The following is a 21715-nucleotide window of genomic DNA, read 5'->3' on the forward strand; positions in this document are numbered from 1 at the left end:
TGCCTACTTCCTGCTCGGCTCCGCCCAGTGAATTCATGGCGGCCATGTTTTTGGACAGATCTTTCTCATTCATAATAGAATTGTGTCTCTCCATCCTGCAGTGCTGGATCCCAACTTTGGTGTTGAGGGTCAAAACCCAAAAAGGCTCTTGGACCATAAAAGTCTGCCATGATGGATTTTTAGCTCATTTGCGTCATGTCAAAAACAGTAACGTGAATAGGTGTGTGTGTGTGTGTGTGATTTAGGTGGGGGCCTGGTCAGGTGAGGGCCTGGTCAGGTGAGGGCGTGGTCAGGTGAGGGCCTGGTCAGGTGAGGGCCTGGTCAGGTGAGGGCGTGGTCAGGTGAGGGCCTGGTCAGGTGAGGGCCTGGTCAGGTGAGGGCGTGGTCAGGTGAGGGTGTGGTCAGGTGAGGTCGTGGTCAGGTGAGGGGCTGGTCAGGTGAGGTCGTGGTCAGGTGAGGGCCTGGTCAGGTGAGGGCGTGGTCAGGTGAGGGCCTGGTCAGGTGAGGGCGTGGTCAGGTGAGGGCGTGGTCAGGTGAGGTCGTGGTCAGGTGAGGGCCTGGTCAGGTGAGGGCCTGGTCAGGTGAGGGCGTGGTCAGGTGAGGGCCTGGTCAGGTGAGGGCGTGGTCAGGTGAGGGCCTGGTCAGGTGAGGGCCTGGTCAGGTGAGGGCCTGGTCAGGTGAGGGCCTGGTCAGGTGAGGGCCTGGTCAGGTGAGGGCCTGGTCAGGTGAGGGCGTGGTCAGGTGAGGGCCTGGTCAGGTGAGGGCCTGGTCAGGTGAGGGCCTGGTCAGGTGAGGGCCTGGTCAGGTGAGGGCCTGGTCAGGTGAGGGCCTGGTCAGGTGAGGGTGAGGATGATCCTCTCCCTCTTCCTGCGCTTCTTCCTCTTCTGCTCCAGACGTCCCGTGGCCTCGGCGAAGAACGTCACCTCCTCCTTGCTCTCCAGCTCCCTCTGCAGGAACTGCAGGGCGGCGCCGTTGAAGCCCAGCACGTCCTGAGGGGGCGCGGTCACAGGGGGCGTGGTCACAGGGGGCACGCCACAGAAAATGACATTAAAATGGGAGACTTAGCACCTGAGCACCTCTGTACCTGTGACCGGTACAGAGGTTGTGACAGGCTAGCTGTGTTAGCTCAATGCATGGCTGCAGGTGGGTTCAGCTAGCCTAGCTCCTGTGAAATTAGGTATTAAACTAGTATTTTTTATTATCATGTACTTTATTGCATACTGCTTATTTTATATTTTTATTCTATTTCATTGTAAATCTACACAGTATATTTCTTGAGCTGTAATGTACTTACTGTTTTGTATATAAATGTTTTTTCTTCCTCTTAATCTGTACTTCATGTTCCACTGAGCTGCTGTAATACCAGACTTTGCACACCAGGGGGATTAACAAAGTACGTGATAGATGTTATTATTTTAACAAAAATAAAGATCTTAGTAACGTTGGGTGCAGCTACACCCAATTGTATTTTCTACAGAATTTATCCATCTGCCAAATCCACAGGAGCTAGGCTAGCTGAACCCATCTGCAGCCATGCATTGAGCTAACCCAGTTAGCAGCATGTACTGGACACACTGGGTGTCCGTCATCTCGTCTGAATCCGGTTGAGAAGGACAAGAAGCAAATTCCCCCCAAAAAGGCCGAGAACGAGACGTTGCTCTTCTCCCAAACTCACCCTGATTTCTCGCACTTTGGAGATGGTTCCGCGTCGCAGCTCGTCCACCACCGGCAGCAGCGTGTGTTGACTGGAGATCTGACCAAAGTGAATCCTGAGAACAACACGTCCGTCACCGCCGCCTCTTTATTTTATTGTCATTTATTCAATCAAAGTTGCCCAGTTTCCCACTTTTGTCTCAATGTGAATGGTTGGTTTGCCAAATGATTTATTTACTATCAAAATAATTACAATTACAAATGTACTTGAATATGATGAATGGAAGGACAGGATGGAGGAGTGTGAAGGACCTGAGCAGGAAGAGGAGGCAGCGGCAGACCAGCTCCACCTCCAGACTCTGGTGGATGAAGCTGCTGAGGAGACGCAGAAGATCCGGGACGTAGGAGAAGGGGAGGACGAGCAGGGACAGCTCCAGCTCGCTGGGGGAGGTTATTATTGGATGTAGATGGACAGGTAGTTTATTCAATTTGCCGTGTTACAGGAACCCTAAGATCTGCACCGAAGAAGCTCCTGTTTTAAGGATTTAATTCAAGGCAGTGACGCTGGGAGCGCAGCCCCCCCCCCCCCCCGTCATCAAAACACCAGGTCATACTGATGCAGCAACGAGGGAGAAAAACAAAATGGGCGTGGTGTGGGGGTGGTGTGGTTTGAGCAGCCACGCCCGTCTTGGGTCGAGGTGATTGGGCCCAGGATCAGGGTGGCTGCACACCTGTTGCTCGTTAGAGTAACCAACGAGCAACAGGTAAAAGCTCCATCCCCACACCACCCGGGACGTGTCCAGCTGCGCCTGGCTTGCTCCACCTAGCCCCCTCACCACCACAAACTGCTGTTTTCAACCACAGCGTCTGCCTCGACGGCAAAATGACAGGAGCCAAAACTTTACCAGAAGAAAATATACAATAAGAATAAAGAAAGCAACTATTTCTGTGGAATAAATAAATGTGATTGATGAAAAAATATAAACTTAAAAAATGTAATCAACAAGATTGATTCAACATCATACAACACATCAAAATATGTACAACAAAAAAAGTGAAATAATAAATCACCGGTATTCTCTCTTGTGAGCAGTTTTGAGATGACATCAAAGTTTATTTAACTTTGTCATTTTTTTTGGTTCAAGAAAACATTAAAAATAATGAAAGTAGAATTCATCAGGGTCTGACATCATCAACGTAGCCGTGGAAAGTGGATTTTACAGATTTAAACATTCGATTAAATATCATAATGTACTAACGTCTAAGTATCATGTGAAACATTTAATATGCATCTTTTTAACGGGACATTTGCACCAGATAAATACCAAATATTATTTTTCTTTTTGAAGTTATTATTTGCTAAAAGTCATTAAAATAACACGATGTTAATGATTTGACTCTAGAAATGTACTTTTCTTCACCATTTTTTTACACTGTCATATAATTATATCATATTTATATATTATTTATGAGCAGCAAATAATGAAATACTTCCCAAAATGAACATCTGACACTTTTTAATATTAATATTAATAACTTTAATGCTCCAAATGCCCCAGACGGATCCTACCTGGACCGGACCTTCTTGATCACCTCCAACACGTAGCTGGATGGCTGCCATGACGACGGGAGGAAAACACAGTTACCACGGCGACGGGACCATTCCAAAGAGGTTTGATGTTTTTTGGACGTTCGAGTTTACTCACCGAGATGTTTCCAAAGGCCACCAGGATGGGGTTGGATTTGGGCGGAGGCAACTGCAGGATGATCCCAAAATAAATGTAAAGCAGTTCATCAATAATGCATTAAACAAATATTTTTAAATTGGAAGAAAATTTAATTTAATTACTATGAGTAGTAGTATTAGTAGTATTAATATCATTTGTAGTATTACTATTAGCAGTAGTATTAGTAGTATTAATATCATTTGTAGTATTACTATTAGTAGTATTATTAGTATTAGTATTATAAGTAGTATTATTATTAGTATTAGTAGTAGTAGTAGTATTAGTAGTATTAATATCATTTGTAGTATTACTATTAGCAGTAGTATTAGTAGTATTAATATCATTTGTAGTATTACTATTAGTAGTATTATTAGTATTAGTATTATAAGTAGTATTATTATTAGTATTAGTAGTAGTAGTATTAGTAGTATTATTAGTAGTAGTATTATTAGTAGTTATTAGTATTATTCAGTGTGCTCCACCTGTTTCCCTGCACTCTGGCAGGCGTAGCCATGTTCCTCCATCTTGCGACTTTCCTCCCTGTGGAGCTCCAACGCCTCCATGATGCGCTCCGCCTACACAAAAAATACTAGTTTATATAAATACAAATACATATTAATACATCAAACCACTAACTGTATCATACGGAACACACACCCTTCAGTTTGGTGAAGTTCTGATCAGGTTTTTTTTTACTAAGTTCATGTTCAATGCCTTTGTCAACCAACACATGTGATGGACCGCTGCGCTCCACCACTAGAGGGTGGTGCAGGGAGCTGTTGTTACTTTTCATAGCTGAATGGGTCATAGTTCTGCTGTCGTTGTGTGTTCATATTCACTGTCCTTATAATGACATAGAACCATCGTTGGTTTTAACCTGAAAGAAGGAAAACTCAGCTTTTTAACAAACTTTATTTTACGATTTAGACGTCACAGAAATACCAGAGTTTCCCTTGAAAACACTGTTCACGTCGACTCATCCCAAAGGGTTTGAAACGCAGCATCCACAACGTACAGGAAGGACCCCTGTGTATAGGGCAGGAGACAGGAAGTCCCCGCTCGGAGCGCAGGAAGTGCACGTACCGCTTTGACCGTCTCGATGGTTTTCTTCCCGGCCGGAGCCGCCTCGCCTTCCGTCTCTCCAGGAACCTGAGGACACACACACACACACACACACGCAGACACACACACAGACACAGAGACAGACACAGACACAAACACAGAGACAGACAGACAGACAGACACAAACACAGAGACAGACAGACAGACAGACAGACAGACAGACAGACAGACAGACAGACAGACAGTTACATTTTTGTTGTGTTTTTTTCCAAGGGGACACCAAGACATGAATACAAAAAGTAAAGTTTTAAATTAAATTAACAGTGTTAAACTACTAAGTTGTCCAGGTGGACTTATTTAGATTATTATTTCTAGATAATTAATGGTATTTTTACTGATAAACTATTTCCAGATTTTTGTTCATTATTCATCCGTAGTGGGCCGGATCTGGACCGAGGGCCACGTCTTTGACACAATCAACCAATCAGAAGCCGAGGACAGGAGGAGCATCACACGTTGCAGGTGGTATTCAAAGCCCCAGTCCTCACCACTGGTTCATCTCCTTTGGCCACGCCCTCCTCAAACTCCGCCTCACGCTCCTGGAAAGACGGAGCAGATAAACACTTTCAACTCCACGACTGCGCTGTTCTCTCCGCCCGCCACCAGGGCAGCTTGGATGCGGGCGGAGGCAACGGCGGCGTTATTCAGAAATAAATGAAAAGTGCTGTGAATTGACAATGCAAGAATAAAATCTTTTAAAATGGCAAGAAAATAATAATAATAATAATAATAATAATAATAATATATTTGAATGTAAACTCCAAAATATATGAATGTAAAATGTGTAGGATGACGTATGGTTGTGTATGGAGGATGTTAAAGGTGGAGCTGAGGTTGCACCTCCACCCTCCCTCACCATCTCTCGCTCCTCCTCCAGGATGATGGGCTCCCTGGTGCGGTCCCACAGCCGCAGGGACTTGTCGTGGGACGAGGAGACCACGTGGTCCCCGTTGGGGCTCACAGCCAGGGACCAGACCTCGCGGTGGTGGCCCTGCAGCCAGGGGACACAGGACGCTACTACAACAACAACACCACTACAGCAACTGTGAGGGACGACAGGCACGGCTGCCCCAAAACGATAATAAAAAAAAGGTCAAATCTTAAAATATTATCAAATTATTGAAAATATGATTTATTTTAAACAACATTTTAAATAAAACAATTTAAATAAAAAAAATGACAGAAAGGAAAGACTATTTTAAATAGAATTCAAAATATTTGTTTATGTAACATAATATTTAAAATATTAATCAATAATAATATATCAAATAATAATAATAGAAATATTGTCTAAAATGTATGACATTACTATAATATTCAGGGGATCAGACCATCTGGTTGCCTGAATTAAATACATGTGTTAGTATTTGTACACCTCGGTACCACACAATTTCATTGAATGAAATTAGACACAGACGGGTAGAGAGAGAGACAGATAGAGAGAGATCCTCCCACCTCCAGTGTCTGGATGAGCTCAAACTTGTCGGCGTCCCACTGTTTGATCTTCTTGTCCTTTCCAGCCGTGAAGAACAGATGAGTTTTAGGGACGAACTGGAGGAACATGACACTGAGGAGAGAGAGCGTTCCTAAAAACCATGTATGTACTGTGACGCAACACTAACACTAAAAACATGTTGTATGTAATGTGACCCAACACTAACCCTAAAAAACATGTTGTATGTACTGTGACCTAATCCTACCATGTTGGATATTACCATGGTTACCAGGATGTTAGCATGGTTACAAGAATGTTACCGTGGTTACAAGGATGTTACCGTGCTTACCAGGTTGTTAGCGTGGTTACAAGGATTTTACCATTGTGACAAGGATGTGACTATGGATGTTACCATGGTTACCAGAGTGTTACCATAGTTAAAAGGATGTTACCATCAGAATCAGAATCGCTTTTATTTTTCCAGGTCCATTTACATATATGAGGAATTTCCTCTGGTGAGGTTTGGTGCACTTCAGTACAGACCAAACGTTGGTTACTGGACATTACCATGGTCACCAGGACGTTACCAGGATGTTACTATTGTTACAGGATGTTACCAGCATGTTATTAGGACGTAACCACAATGTTATACAGGTTACATGATGTTACCAGCATGTTTTAATGGCCATAAGACGTTTCCATGGTAACCAAGATATTACCATGGTTACGGGATGTTGCCAGCATGTTATAAGGGTTATAAGATGTTGTCATGGCAACCAGGACGTGACCATAATTACCAGGATGTTATTAGAATGTTTCCAGCATGTGACTTTCTGGTTACCATGGTTACCAGGTCGTTGGCATTAAGTTACCTGTCGTCATGGGCAAACATGGAGCGGTGACAGTCCCCGAAGTCCAAACCCCAGATCTTGACGTTCCTGTCGGCCGAGCCGGTGGCAATCAGAGCGCTGTCCTGAGGGCGGAGACACAACTGCAGTCAGTACGTAGAGAACCCCGTCACTGGACGATGACTGTTTACGTACATTTGTATAAAAAATTATTAAACTGAACAAAAAACAATCAAAAAAAATAAACGTTCTATAACTTCGCCGCTGATAGCAACAGCTGGACTGGGCGTGGCTTCGTCTGTTTGACTGTGTTTCCACCTCCAGGTTGTACTCACATGTGAGATGTCCAGACAGAGGACAGGCAGCTTGTGTCCGTACAGCGACAGGAAGAACTGCAGGAGACGAGGACGGAGTCAGCGACTGGTGTCATTACAACACCTGTTCTCCACGGAGTCACTTCTGTGTTCAGGTACCAAACCACGGGAAAAGTGTGATACGCTTTACGGCACGACGTCACTTCCTTGACGTTGACTCCGGGGTTCCGTTTGCCGGGAATTACCGCCTTTTGCCTGGTAAAATCTATAGTCTAGTTGTACACTGCGTACAATACCAAGCATCTCATCACATCACCCTTTATACACTATATACAATATACACTATATACACACTGTATACACTATGTATACTATAGACACTATAAACACTATATATACAATATACACTATACAGTATATATGGTATACACTATATATACTATAAACACTATATACCAGTATATATACTGTATACACTATATATACTGTATACACGATATATACTGTATACATTATATACACGGTGTATAGTATAGAGTACTTGTAGTTCAAATTCTATTGGGAAATGAATATTCCACATTGTATTTTGGAGCTAACAGAGTTAGATCAGGTTTAGGTGGTTAGTATTTAACTGTCTACCTGCTGCAGAAGAAGCTTCCTGTTGACGTTGACTGAGGAACATAATCATTTGAGATTCATTTTCCTCAACCCAATGGATGGAAAACCATTCAATTCACATTTTATCTGTGACAACAGACAACATTAAATGTGTTGTGTTATATTTCATCTTTTTATCTGACCTTACTATTTAGCTTTTTGCACCATTTTTAAGCCTCCGTTTAGTTGACATTTAACACCTTTGTTACAGCTTAAATGGTAATTTTTTGTTGGTGGTGGTGGTGTTGAGCTGCACCTTCAGCGTGTCGGTGTAGAAGACCTTGACGGTGCAGTCCAGCAGGGAGGCGGCCAGCAGGCGGCCGTTTGGGGAAACCTTGACGCTGAGGACGTCCTCCTCCAGCTGCAGGGTGCGGGTGTGCTTCAGCGTCAGCCTCCTGGAGACACAACATGTCACCGCCTGTCTGCGCCCGTCTACGCCCCCTGACCCCGAGCGGGTGAATCAGCAGCGAGGGTTTGAGGAAAACTTACTTCTGTCCTGTCTCCTGTTCTTTGACGAGCTCGAAATCCCAAAACTTTACCGTCTTGTCCGCACCGCCGGTGACTATGCCTCTCTGCAGAACGCATGCGCACGCGCGCGCGCACACACACACACACACACACACACACACACACACACACACACACACACACACACACACACACACACACACACACACACACACACACACACACACACACACACACACAGTGAGAGTGTTACAGACAGATCTCCAGACAGACAGAAAGTCCAGAAAGAGTGTGAGACAGACGTCCAACAGAAAAACACAGATCTCCAGACAGTGTGAGACATCCGGGCAGACAGACAGACTTTTAGCGAGGTAGGTAGACATCCAGAAAGACATGCTACTAAACCGACAGACAGACAGTACCTGGTCGGGGCTCAGGCACAGGGACCACAGCGCCCCCTCGTGGGCGGCAACTGACTCCAGCAGCTCTCCAGACGCCAGCTCGAAGATCTGCAGCCTCCCACCCTAACACACACACACACACACAGCTGTGAACAGGGCCTGTGTGTGTGTGTGTGTGTGTGTGTGTGTGTGCGTGTGTGTGTGTGTGTGTGTGTGTGTGTGTGTGCGTGTGCGCATACCTTGGTTCCCAGGACAATCTGTCGGTCTCCGGGTACGAACAGCGAGCAGAGGGCGTACTCACAGGCCATTGTGCGGACCACCTGCAGCGTGGACCTGTAGGGGGCGGGACTTCCTGTTAGACAGCCAGTCAGGTCACAGCTGTCATTTTCTCACCGATTATTCCCTGATCGCATCCTATAATTTGGTGTTGAATATTAGTTCTGTGGTTTTCAAATGACTGTGACGCAGGGACCACCACCCTGAATGAGAAGCCACCTGGGAGTCCAAAACCAAATCCAGGTTCACCCCTCAGACAATAACTCTTTGCACTTTTCACTGAAACTTGTAACAAAAAGGCTTTTTCGACAAAACAACTGCCCATTTTCAAATTCCAGTGAGCTCATAAATCCACTGAAAGTAGCAGCGCAGCAGACAGGACGGTAGTGGTGCATTGTGGTGTTGATGTTATATAGGGGATGGTAGCTCAGGCGGTAGAGCTGGTGGTCTAGTAATCTAAAGGTTGCTGGTTGGATCCCAGGCTCCTCCTGCTAGCATGCTGTAGTGTCCTTGAGCAAGACACTTAACCCCTAATTGCTCCTGATGGCTGCGTCCGTCGCTGTTTGAACAATTGAATTGTAAGTCGCTTTGGATAAAAGTGTCTGCTAAATGAAATGTAATGTAATGTAATGTAATGTAGAAAATACATTGAATGGTTGGGACCACCTACAGTACCAGCACAGACCACCAGGGGCCCCGCGACCACTTCACCGCTTCTGAAATCTGCAGGAATTTTTGCAAATTTGCTCCAAAATACTCAATTAGACTGTTGGGGGCGGTCACATGATTTCAAAGGTAAAATGGTTAAAACGGTAAAACTCTGTCTCCACCTGTTCCAGATTTTGACGGTGTCCCCGGAGGCCGACAGGACGGCCATGTTGTCGGAGCTGAAGGCCAGGGTGCGGGCGTCGGTGCGGTGTCCTCCCAGCGTCAGGCGACACGTCTTGGTGGGCGTGGCCGTCTGCTCCGCCGTCTTCACGCTGTAGGTCTCCACCGTGTTGTTCTGCAGCAACAGAACCACCTTCAGCTCACCGCCGGCACACGACAGGCAGTCCACCCACCTGAGGACGGAGAAAGCAAGATGTCACATCAAATGTATATACTTATGGAAAATAGTCCCATTTAATATATACAGGAAATAATGAATCTCATTAAATATATAGAGAAAATAAATGACATTAAATATACACGGTAAAGAATAAAGGATTAAAGCAACGATATTACTTTTTATTATTTTCACCTTAAAATAATGCTCATCTAAAACGAAGCTGCTCCACCTCGCTAGGCGCGGGTGGGACGGGCGCGACCGGCGTTCGGCGGCCCTCAGTTTCATTGCGCCACATTTGCCCCCCCACCCCCACCCCCCCCCACACTCTGTCTTGTGCGCGCGAGCAGATCAGCCAGGCCGAGCACATCTGGTACCTGCCAGATGTGCTCGGCCACCTGACTCCCCGAGTCACCACGCCCTCTCTCCCCGAGGTCGGTGCAAGGTGCCGTAACCTGGGAGTGCTGTTGTAACGAGACCGATGAGGTTCATATTTGTCCCGTATAATGACTGATTTTGGGACACTGCACCGGGTTTTACCACAGTGGTGTAGAAGTGCAAAGGCATTCAGAACCTGTAAGGAAGAAAACACCAAATGTCACGTAGTTCTGCTTTGAGATGTTAATGGTAAAATGTTTAATTGTTAACCACCGAGAAGCATTTTGCCCAATTACCCCAATCAGTTAAACAGTTCATTTCACAACTGAATGTTTATTAAATATCAACTTATATAACTACATATTCAAATCTATCACCCTGGAGCATCAGAGCATCACAGAGTTTTCCGTTGGTTAAAAACGAGCCAAACAGAGAGAGAAGTAAGTGTATTTCCAGAGGTAGTTTTATATTAGAGGAGGTTTCCACATCCACCTGATTTTGGACGAGGCCTTGATGCTGCTCAGTCTGATGATGTCATCTTTCAGCGTCCTCTGCACCACGGGCTCCGGCTGCTCCGCTCCCGTGCTCTCCTTGGCCCTGCAGCAGGGGGCGCCGCAGCAGGTTACGGCAACACACCGTCAAACGCCGACACTGACACACAACTACAGGCACCACATTAACAACGAGAAGCACCGAGGGGAACGCTGCCGGGACTGACGTAGCTGCAACCACAACACCACCACAAGTACAAGGTGATGGAAAGGTTTTGGAAAATCACCACTGCAGCTTATAAACTAATTGTTTTTAAGATTTTAATTATTTCTGTTTTTAGCTAAATGTAACCAACCCAGTTTGTTTCAACCTTTAAATGTATTTACATTATTTTATTTTAAATACGTTTTAATACCCTCGCCGACAGTTTTTTTTGTTTTTTTTTTTTATTCTGAAAGCACCAGACAAACTGATGGTGCAGCGTACTTTGCTGCCTTCTTCCGGGCCTTTTTGAGCTTCTTTGCCAAAATCTTCTGCACCTCCTGCTCCGACAGGATGGTGAAGAGCTCCAGCACAGAATCCGTTCCCTGGCGAGACATTTCGATTTAGAGAGAAAGACACAGACAGACAGACAGACAGAACAGAAGCAGACTGAATGATAGAAACTCACGTGGCAGGCCAGCACTCTGGCCCTGGAGTCGGTCGTCATGGACACCACCCGGTCCCTGGCCTGTCGGAGGATGGAGCCGGCGCTCTTACAGGTCAGGATCCTCTGAGGAAGGGATGAGAGAGAGCGAGGGAGTGAGAGAGAGAGAGAGAGAGAGAGAGAGAGAGAGAGAGAGAGAGAGAGCGGCAGGATGTTGGAGAAGGGGTTTTTCTCATTTCAGACTGGAAGGTGTACTTCCCCTTACTTCCCAGGAGCTAGGCTAGCTGAACCCCTCTGCAGCCATGCACTGAGCTAACAGTTCGCGTGTGGCTCGTCACCGTCTCTGTGCTGGCTTCCAGCTAACATGGTTAACCCAAACCAACGTCAGGGATGAAAGCGCACGCTTTTAATCTGACTCAGATATGATTGTGAATCCTCTCCCAGCTCTAACTCTACTGATCCTTCCTGCAGGCGCTCACCTCCTCAGGGCTCTCGTCCAGACCTTCCTCGCCCTCTTCGTCTTCATCGTCGTCGTCGAGTAGAGTCTTTCCCTTCTTCTGTTTGGGCTCTCCCTCGGCTTTGTCCTGGATGGGACATGGACCACGCACACACCAAGACACCAAGACACCAAGCGTGAGCTCAAATACTCAAAACAAACCACGGATGGAATGAAGTGGAAATGACAGCCTTTCACAAAACGCCAAAATGTTCTGGTAGTTTTCATCAGGGATATTGTTCATGTCCAAAAAGTATCCCCCAGCACTGCACATGCAGTGTGACGTGACACATTATTTGATCGCTGGGGTCGAACTTGATGATTCTCTTGCAGGTTTTAACCCTTTCCCTGCGGGTGTTGTGTGTTCTAACCTCCTGCAGGAAGCTGACGTCCCAGGCCCGGAGCTCGCTGTCTGCAGAGCCCGTCAGCAGCCGGGCCTCCTGGTCCAGCAGCACCATGCCCCACACCTAGCACGCACACCAAAACAACCTTTACAGCAAATATGCAAAAATGCTAATTGGTGCCGCTCCTCGTTTGTGAACAATGAGTAACAAGTGCAGCTGCTTTAATTAACATTTCACTAAAAAAAAATTTGGATCAAAACAAAAACAAAATAAATATGACAAGTAGGTCTCGATAAATAATGAAGTTTGTTGTGTTGTCGCCCCGTCGACATATTTTACACGATAAATAATTAGTGTCTGCTTTGGGTGAATTAAATATTAATAAACACCAAACTATGGATGAATGTGTCCCAACGACACATCCTCTTCCTGTTTCTCCTAAGAGTTCTGGAGGCTGTGTGTGTGTGTGTGTGTGTGTGTGTGTTGGTCGTCATCGGCGCATGAGTTGTGCCTTGTGATGAATAAAGAATCTTCTTCATTTAAATTTTCCTAAGGTTAACCATGGACGGCAATGTAGCCGATGAAAGTCCAGTTCATCCATCTTTATTCTCCTGCCTGGTCCTAAGACCACTTTCATGTATTACTTATACTTTCCTTCCATCCCATCTTTAGCATTTCACTTCGTACTTTCCGTCCATCCACTCCGTGTCCCTGCAGGACCCTCACCTCGCTGCGGTGGCCCACCATGGTCTTGAAGCAGTGCTGCGTGTCCAGGTCCCACCACTTGACGAAGGTGTCCTTGGAGCTGAACGGCAGGAAACAGAGCAAGGCAGCACCAGGGTCAGAGGAGGAGCGCTACTTGATGTTCGGGTGTTGGACAATAACAGACGTAACTATTAAGCTTGATAAACAAAAAACAAGGGACTCCAGGGGGTCCCCGGAATATTCATAAATAGTAAAACTTCACTGTTATTTCCAAACGTCAGCACTGTGAGAGAACGTCCAATAATGACTGTTTGAGCCTAGTTTCACTCTTATCTCCCTGACAAGAGGATAATTGTGTTGCCTAGCAACCAGTAGGTTGTTAGTGATGGTGTTCCCTAGCAACCAGTAGGTTGTTAGTGATGTGTTCCCTAGCAACCAGTAGGTTGTTAGTGGTGTGTTCCCTAGCAACCAGTAGGTTGTTAGTGATGGTGTTCCCTTGCAACCAGTAGGTTGTTAGTGATGGTGTTCCCTAGCAACCAGTAGGTTGTTAGTGATGGTGTTCCCTAGCAACCAGTAGGTTGTTAGTGTTGGTGTTCTCTGACAACGAGTAGGTTGTTAGTGATGCTGTACCCTAGCAACCAGCAGGTTACATTTACATTACATTTAGTCATTTATCAGACGCTTTTATCCAAAGCGACTTACAAGGGAGAATAACATTCAAGCTACATTGCGACAGAAAAATTAGTGTAACAATAAATACTGCGAAGTAGTGCTAAGTAATTGTAAGTTAAGAGAGGAGGTACTCTCTGAGGTTGTTAGTGATGGTGTTCTCTGGCAACCAGTAGGTTGTTAGTAGCAACCAGCAGGTTGTTAGTGACTGAGTTAGCTAGCAACCAGCAGGTTGTTAGTGACTGTGTTACCTAGTAACCAGCAGGTTGTTAGTGATGGTGTTGCCTAGCAACCAGCAGGTTGTTAGTGACTGAGTTAGCTAGCAACCAGCAGGTTGTTAGTGACTGTGTTACCTAGTAACCAGCAGGTTCTTCTTCTCCAGGAACAGCGCCTGTGTGATGGCGTCCTTGTGTCCTTTCAGCCTGTACAGACCGCACTCGTTGATCACGTCCCAGACGATCACATCCGTGTCCTGGAGACCAAGGGAAGGTTTAGGTTGCCATGGTAACAACTTAAAGGCCTTGGAAAGCAGGAAATTGAACATGAGCAAAGCTTGTCTCAGGCTTCACAGATCTTTGCTTTGTCTCCAGGACAGGAAACAGAATACATTATTGTGGTCTGTTGCTGCTCTTCAACTGCAACAACTTAATGTTCTGTGGCCCTGAGCGTGCACGTGTTTTCCAGATACATTTCCAATTCAACAGGAGAGGATCCAGATGCTATTCAACCTCAAGAGCAGAAACTCAAACAAAAGGCTTTCATAAATTCTGTTATACGATCAGAAATATTTATACAAGTTAATAATTTATCATTTTCAATGCAAAAATATTTATTGACATAATTATACAAATTTATTTTGTAATTTGTAATTTATTTTACACACTGGATTACTTTAAATGTTGAACGTAAAGACAGCCAAGATAATAGAAAATGCTTTGTGGGTTTAGCTTCATCTTTGGTTCCAGGCATCGTTTGTTTGTATAGTTTTATAAAGTAAAACACAGAAAGATGAAGAACTGGTGCATGTTTGGTGATATTCTATCTTCAAACATCACGGTTCTTTGAGAGGAATGGAACCAGGAATGGTTTCTGCAGATGAAAATGCAATGTTTGTGATTTGAAAAATGTTTTACTATCATTATTATTATTATTATTATTATTATTATTATTATTATTATTATTAATAATAATATTATTATTATTATCAATATTATTACTGACAGTCTTCAGCCACAGTATTAAGCGCTGTTTCCAACTTTAATTTAGTTTTTTAGTATTCAGACTTAATGGCCTGCAAAAAAGATTGTTCAATCTTCGTTCAAACAACCGAACCAGCTACACTTCTATCATATATTGATCAGAGTTCCCGTTTTCTGGTAATTGCCGGTTTTTGACCGGGAAAATGTATTGAAGTCCAACATATTTACATCTCTCTGGTCATAATGTCCAGTGAAAATAATTCCCTTTAAGCACAATTTGAATTAGTGCTTCGCGATAAAACAATAGCAAAAATGATCACCATATTTTTTTCCGATGTCGAAACTCGATCATTTCGATAAATAACTCCAGAGATCTTAATTTCCGTGTTCCGCAAGCTGCATTGGAAAGCCAATCAGTTTGGACGATCTAGAGATGACCTTTCACCTCTAAACAATCAAGTTTGTCGATATAGAAATAAGCCCCGCCCCCTACACTGTGGTCAGGTTGCCCTTGTAAACACAGTTGACACACACGGAGCGCAGACAAACGATGATGTAATGTGACAACAGGGACAGACACATCCAGTTTTTTATTTTATTTGAATGTTAAAGTTCCGACCCAAAGAAGAGAGCAATTATCCATTGTGGAAAATATGACGACGAGACTTCCAACACCACAAACTTTATGTAGTTAGACCTACTTGCCATATTTATTTTGTTTTTGATTTGATCAAAATTGTATTTAAGTGAAATTTTAATTAAAGCAGCGGTACTTTTTACTTATTGTTCACCGATGGAAATTATTTGATTACAAGTAATAATATTTGTCATATTTATTAATTTATTTTTAAAATTGCGTTTACTGACAGGACTTATTTTATTTTAAATATTCAATAAAAATCATTATAAATCGACATGCCTTCATGATGTCATTCTTAATATAGGCTACCTATCAAATGTGTTTAAGATCAATAAACAGATAATATTTGAGCAGAATCCTTCCAATTTGTCAGGAAATTGAAATCTTCCAGGACACGTGGACCGGCACCAATTTCCAACTCACCCTGGATCCGGTGACGAGCCGCGCCCCCAGCGCGTCGTAGCGGATCGCAGTGACGGCCGACTTGTGTCCGTTGAACGTCACGTTACTCTCTCCGCTCACAAGGCTGAAGACGCGCACGCCACCGTCCTCGTAACCCACGGCAACGTGCTCGCCGTCTGGGGCCGGACACAGGAAGGTCACCTCGTGTTTGGTGCCCTGAAGAATCAAGACCTGGAGGGAAGAGAAGAAGAAGAAGACCGTTGGTGCAATCCCTAAACAAGCTGAGGAGGGAACCATTTCCGTGTTAATTTGTACATCTCTAAAGGTTATGAGGTCATATCCCATTTCTAAAGGTTAAGAGGTCATATCCCATTTCTATTAATACTATAAGTAGTAATTTAAGACATTTTTAAGCTGATTATTGGACAAATCATCTCTAAAATTATTATTATATGGTTTTAAAACATCAGAAATGTCCATTTGGACGTCAGAATCAGTTTAATTCACCAAGTACATCTTGATATACGAGGAATCAGTCGTGACGAGGATTGATGCATTGCTGTATCGCAAAAAAAAAAAAAAAGTGTACAGACATACAAATGCACAAGTGTGATTCAAGGCATAGGATCAGTTATTAATCTCTGTATCCATATATTATAAACATATGGATATATCAAATCTGACTAAATATATATGCTGAATTCAAGACTTCATACATTCAAATTGAAGACTATGTAATGACTTTCAAGGGCTAATATTCATGAAACTGAATTGTAAGACCTTGAGACATTTTTAAGGACCTGTGGACACCCTGGGGTTAAACTGAGAGTTCCAATGTCCCTTCTGTTACACCAAAAGTTACTTATAGGAACTAACGTAATGTTTCAAATGTATTTTTATTCTGCTGTCAGGAAGGAGCTGAGGATTAGGATGTCAAGGTCATTTGTGATGTTCTATAGTTCAACAGTTTTTGTAGAATGTATAAAACTTACTGTTCCAGCTGAAAATGTTGCTATTTCATGTTATTTTTGGACATTTTCTTTTGCAGGCTTATGCACTAGATATTATGAATTACATTACATCATTTTGTTAAAGCGACTTACAATAAGTTGATTTTGTTGTAGTTTCAAACCAAATGTAAATCACAGTCACAGCTGAAGCCTCTCCAGAAATAACCTGCGTTTATTTAAGTCATGCAAGAAAGTAAAGAACGTGAAGGAGGAAAGGGAGTCCATTCCCTCTCCTGCTGCTGGAACATCTCTGCTTCCACGTCCTTTCGCGGCCGGCCACGGTAAGATCAGGTAAGATGACGGTGAACGAACATGAAGGCAGGCTGCTGACCTCACCTTCTCTCCTTTCCGGACGTCCCAGATGAACACGTGCTCACAGGCGGCCACCGCCACGTATCGTCCCTTCTCTCCTCCTCGCAGCGTCACATACGCGATGTTGGCCTTCTGGCTACCGATCACCCCGAAGACGGCGCCCGCCACGTAGCGCAAGTACTGCTTGGTCAGCCCCATAGCCTCAGAACCCGGGAGACGCTGGATCCTGGGGAGTAGACACAGCCATTACCCTCTTAATAGAGAACACTTTATCCATCCCCAGGGGAAAACCAGGCGTCGCGGTGCAGTCACACCGCCGGCGACGGGTCACGGCAAAGTGACAGGCTGCAATGCATTTCAAATGGAGTTCAGCTTCATCCAACCGTAGAGGTGGAGAGACGACGGGCGACAAGCTGACAGCTTCGCGGCGACAAGGAATATGCAGCAGGTTTCAACTTTATGCAAATGAGCAGCACAGCACGCCCTGCGACAGCAAATAGGAAGGATGATACGCTCTCCATGGCGCTGAGCCTCAGAAAATGGACGCTCGGACCACTGCATTGTTCCTATGTTTTTCAAATGAAAAACGCCCCATAATGCCCCCCCCAAATCCAAACTGTAGATAAAACAAGGAACACAAAGTTGTATGTTTCTTCAACAAGGACAATTCTTTATTTTAAGGGACGGATGGCAAGATTATTTACGTTATTTTTTCAAGAGGTAATGTAATCGGTTAAGCAAACAGCTACACCATTTTAATAAAAAATGAGTACACACGGCACCATCAAGCTATGTAATGTATATTACATATAGAAAAGGGGAAAGGTTTGACATGTTTAGCGCACACACAACAGCCAGTCGATTTTGAGCCAACACACCCACAGAACGCCACGTGCAAAGAAGCCGCGTCGCCGGTGGTGTGACTGTACCACGACGAGATGCTGCTCAGATTTACGCTGCCGCCCCGTCACCGTCGGTGTGACCGTACCATCACAGCAGCAAAACAGTGCAAGTTAGCAAAGAGGTAAAAAAATAAAACAAAACAAATATAACATCAATATACACACATGGAGCCAGAATCAGGATGAGTTCATTCCGCCTGCAGGTGCACTTACATGTACGGGGAATGTGTCGTGCAGAGGACTGGTGCGTTTCTACCCAATTAGCATTAAAAACAAAAGAAAGCTTGACTGTCTGAGAAAGACATTTAAATAATTGAATATAAAGTAAAGCAAAATTAAAATTGGCAAATGTAAATATCCAAAAAATACAAAACAGAAATAGTCAAACATATAAAATTATACAGAAGACATACAGTATTCAAAGATAAAGATGGCAAATACTCAGAATACTTAAGTACAAATGGTATATAGCAACAATGCATGGCAGTAATAAGCAGCAGCAGTAGTACTACTCATATTCTGGTATTGTGGATATGTGTATAGTCATATTGATGACATATGAGGAAATAGAATTATAGTAATACAGTGGTACCTGGACTTACGACTGCATTTACTTACGACTAATCGAAGATACGAGGAGCGAGTCGCGAAAATTTGTATTGACTTGCGACCGACTGCTCCAAGATACACCCGTGGAAATTTGCAGTTGGTGTGTCAGCGGCCAGTCAGCAGTCAGTCAGCAGCCAGTCGGCCAGCAGCCAGTCAGCGGGCAACCGACATAGTGTGTGCATGTAGTTGGTGGCTTATCCATATTTCTTTCATATTTACTGTGTTTGTGTATTTTGTTTATTTTCACGCTTCATGATGAGTCCTAAGAAGGAGGACGATGGAAAAAGAAAAGGGCAACGATTCCCATTGAAACTAAGAAGGAAATCATAGAAAAATATGAGCGTAGTGTATATGGGAAAAATTGCTTGGACATACGACTGTTTTAACATGCGACCGTTCTTATAGAACCAATTACAGTCGTAAGTCGAGGCAGCACTGTAATAGAAAATGTGGTAATACGGTAATAACAGCAGTCTGAATAATAACAATAATATTAAGGATAATACTATTTACAGTAATAGTAATAATGGTATACCCATTCGATAAAGCTGGTAAACAACCAACCATGCACACACAGCTCGTGGATTAACTCCTGAAATGAATAAACTACAGAATGAAGTACTTTTTACTGACGGAGCTCCGTGCCGTCGTGTTACTGCACATGCAGGTAATGTCCCGTTCAATGTTAGTAATCTACTTTATTTGTCCATGCTTTTAAGAGGCAGAGCTCTAACAGAAGGAACCACGTTGTTAATCCCCGAGTTTTATTTATTGTTTACAGGTGTTGGACTAGATAACCAATAACAGGAGCTGATGCTTCTAGTGATGGAGCCAGAACCAGGATTCATTGTCCAGTTTGCACAGCTCTGTGGCAGGGACACAGCTGTTAATAATAATAATAAAATATGAACAGCAAATTAATAATGTACAATGTATAAATCGAATCTCTGAATAACTTCGAAGGTTCCTTTCAACGTTGACACTCGCAGAGGCGCCGCATCAGTGTGCGTGTACGTTTTACCCTCCCGGGCGGCACGAGTGGGCGGGCGGGGCGCGTCCACACCCGCCAAGTAGCGACACGAGCAGACTTCTCGGGCTAGCGCCGCCCGCCTGGCCGCATGGGCGAGCCAAACCGAACGCGCTCGGCGTCACCACGCTGGGACACTCGGGAGCCCACGTGCGGACGCTCGTAAAAGCCCAGCCGCGGATTCGGCTTCGGCGACTACGTTCAACCGGCCGCGTGGTTGAAACGAGGTCCGCCGCTCGGCCCCGGCCCCGAGCGGCGGACCTCGATGTTACTGTGTTTATTTTACCGTCTCGTCTCCGTCCGCCGCCTCTGAGAAGGAGCTCGCTAACGCCGACGCGTCCGGTCCCACTGCGCTTCCGGCGTGGGGCTGGTCCGCCAGGCCAAGCCAGTCGAATAGAGATAGATGGATGGACGCTCGAGTCATGCGGTGTTAGCAGCTCGCAGGCAAAAAGAGAATTTATCAATTGATTAAAAAACAACGAATGAACAATAACCCCCTGTGTCAACCATCCACACTCTGACAAAACAGAATTTATTGAAAAATAAATAAAGGGTAGATTCAGTTAGGCTGTCAACGCTGTGATTTTCAATCAACAAAAGTCAATCCAAAAATGTTTTTGTTAATTTTACGTAAATAAATGTATTATGATGATGATCAATTATATTTGTTGGGAAGTCGATCAAGTGATCAATATATGACGGTTGTTTCGGCCCGCTCGACGATCTACTGCGTTGGCCTGGTTTAAAACAACTCGCCCAGAAGACTGAGACAGTTCAGTTTCACTTTTTCTGTTTTTATCAAATATTATTTTCTCATTCATCCAAAGAAACATCGTTTCGTTCAACCGCTTTGAATAACTCTCCTCTGTCCGCTGTAAGTAGTAACTTTAACAACTTCCGCTTTTTGGGTTTTTTATTTATTTTCCAAACGCCGTCCCAGTAGTGATGGGAGGTTCAACTCTGTTTGGGGAGTCGCTTCCTGACGACTTAATCGGTGGGAGTCGGTTCGAGTCCCTCTCTCTCGGTTCGTGCAGTTCTCACGAGTCATTCAACTTTCTCCGAATTATTTGCGTTTGTCTGACTGATGCAAAGCGCGGATCCCAGGAAATCTTTAGTTTTGTTGAATTCTATCAAAAAATATTTTTATTTGGGCGGAAAATGCAAAGTTTGAATCACAAAAACAACGTAGTTCTGTCGAAATTATTTGTTTTTAGTAGAATGTGAAAGTGGAAACCAGTCACATTGAAAATAATTACATATTGTATTGGTTATTTATTATTATTATTATTATTATTAGTATTATTATTCATATCATTTTTATATATTTTATTAGCATATCTGTAGTTATTGTTATTATTATCATTATTATTATTAGTAGTAGTAGTAGTAGTATTTTCTCATTGGAGTGACTCCAAACTCCCGACTCCTTTCGATGTGTTCGCTTCGAATGAGTCGTTTCGAGTCTCGCGCCTCCAGCCACTGGGCCTGCAACCGGAAGTGGTTTTGCCTCCAGTGTCAGCTGAGCAGACGCGGCGTGAGACACGGACCCTCCGCCGCTGGGTACTGCGTGGAGGAGCGGGGTCCCGCCCGGTTCCGACCTGCCTGTCGCCTGGTTCTACTCTGGTTGTAGCTTGGTCCTAGCCTGGTTCTAGCCTTGATTGTAGCTTGGTCCTAGCCTGGTTCTAGCCTGGTTCTAGCCTGGTCTTAGCCTGGTCTTAGCCTGGTTCTAGCCTGGTCTTAGCCTGGTTCTAGCCTGGTTTTAGCCTGGTCTTAGCCTGGTTCTAGCCTGGTCTTAGCCTGGTTCTAGCCTAGTTCTAGCCTGGTCTTAGCCTGGTTTTAGCCTGGTTTTAGCCTGGTTCTAGCCTGGTCTTAGCCTGGTTCTAGCCTGGTCTTAGCCTGGTTCTAACCTAGTTCTAGCCTGGTCTTAGCCTGGTTTTA

At 44.3% G+C, this 21715-nt stretch overlaps 1 protein-coding gene across 1 annotated transcript; it reads right to left on the reverse strand.

The window, feature by feature from the left end:
• Window positions 1-735: 735 nt before the first annotated feature.
• wdr3 (WD repeat domain 3) lies at window positions 736-20116 on the reverse strand. Its single transcript, XM_080019694.1, has 27 exons — window positions 20064-20116; window positions 17264-17465; window positions 15939-16148; window positions 14030-14148; window positions 13029-13107; window positions 12330-12425; window positions 11942-12046; window positions 11487-11588; window positions 11303-11403; window positions 10817-10921; window positions 9732-9962; window positions 8865-8958; window positions 8647-8748; window positions 8246-8328; window positions 8013-8151; window positions 7121-7177; window positions 6810-6910; window positions 5958-6069; window positions 5359-5493; window positions 4991-5041; window positions 4464-4529; window positions 3863-3955; window positions 3360-3410; window positions 3224-3267; window positions 1966-2094; window positions 1676-1769; window positions 736-989 (listed from the first exon to the last, which is right to left on the reverse strand). Exons 2-27 carry the CDS (start codon window positions 17435-17437, stop codon window positions 834-836), a joined length of 2829 nt encoding a protein of 942 aa, XP_079875820.1. The 5' UTR covers window positions 17438-17465; window positions 20064-20116; the 3' UTR covers window positions 736-833.
• Between the last annotated feature and the right edge of the window lie 1599 nt (window positions 20117-21715).

Source organism: Zeus faber (genome assembly GCF_960531495.2).
Source record: "Zeus faber genome assembly, chromosome: 18".
Taxonomy (NCBI): Eukaryota; Metazoa; Chordata; class Actinopteri; order Zeiformes; family Zeidae; genus Zeus; species Zeus faber.

What these genes read in the sequence shown, in the direction of transcription:
- wdr3 (XM_080019694.1), bottom strand. Translation starts at nt 17,437, where the DNA reads ATGGGGCTGACCAAGCAGTACTTGCGCTACGTGGCGGGCGCCGTCTTC. An exon ending in TGGACGAGAGCCCTGAGGAG is followed by an intron (nt 11,589 to 11,941) that starts GTGAGCGCCTGC and finishes TCCCTTCCTCAG; the next exon opens with AGGATCCTGACCTGTAAGAG. An exon ending in TCTGTCTGGACATCTCACAT is followed by an intron (nt 6,911 to 7,120) that starts GTGAGTACAACC and finishes CTCCGCCCTCAG; the next exon opens with GACAGCGCTCTGATTGCCAC.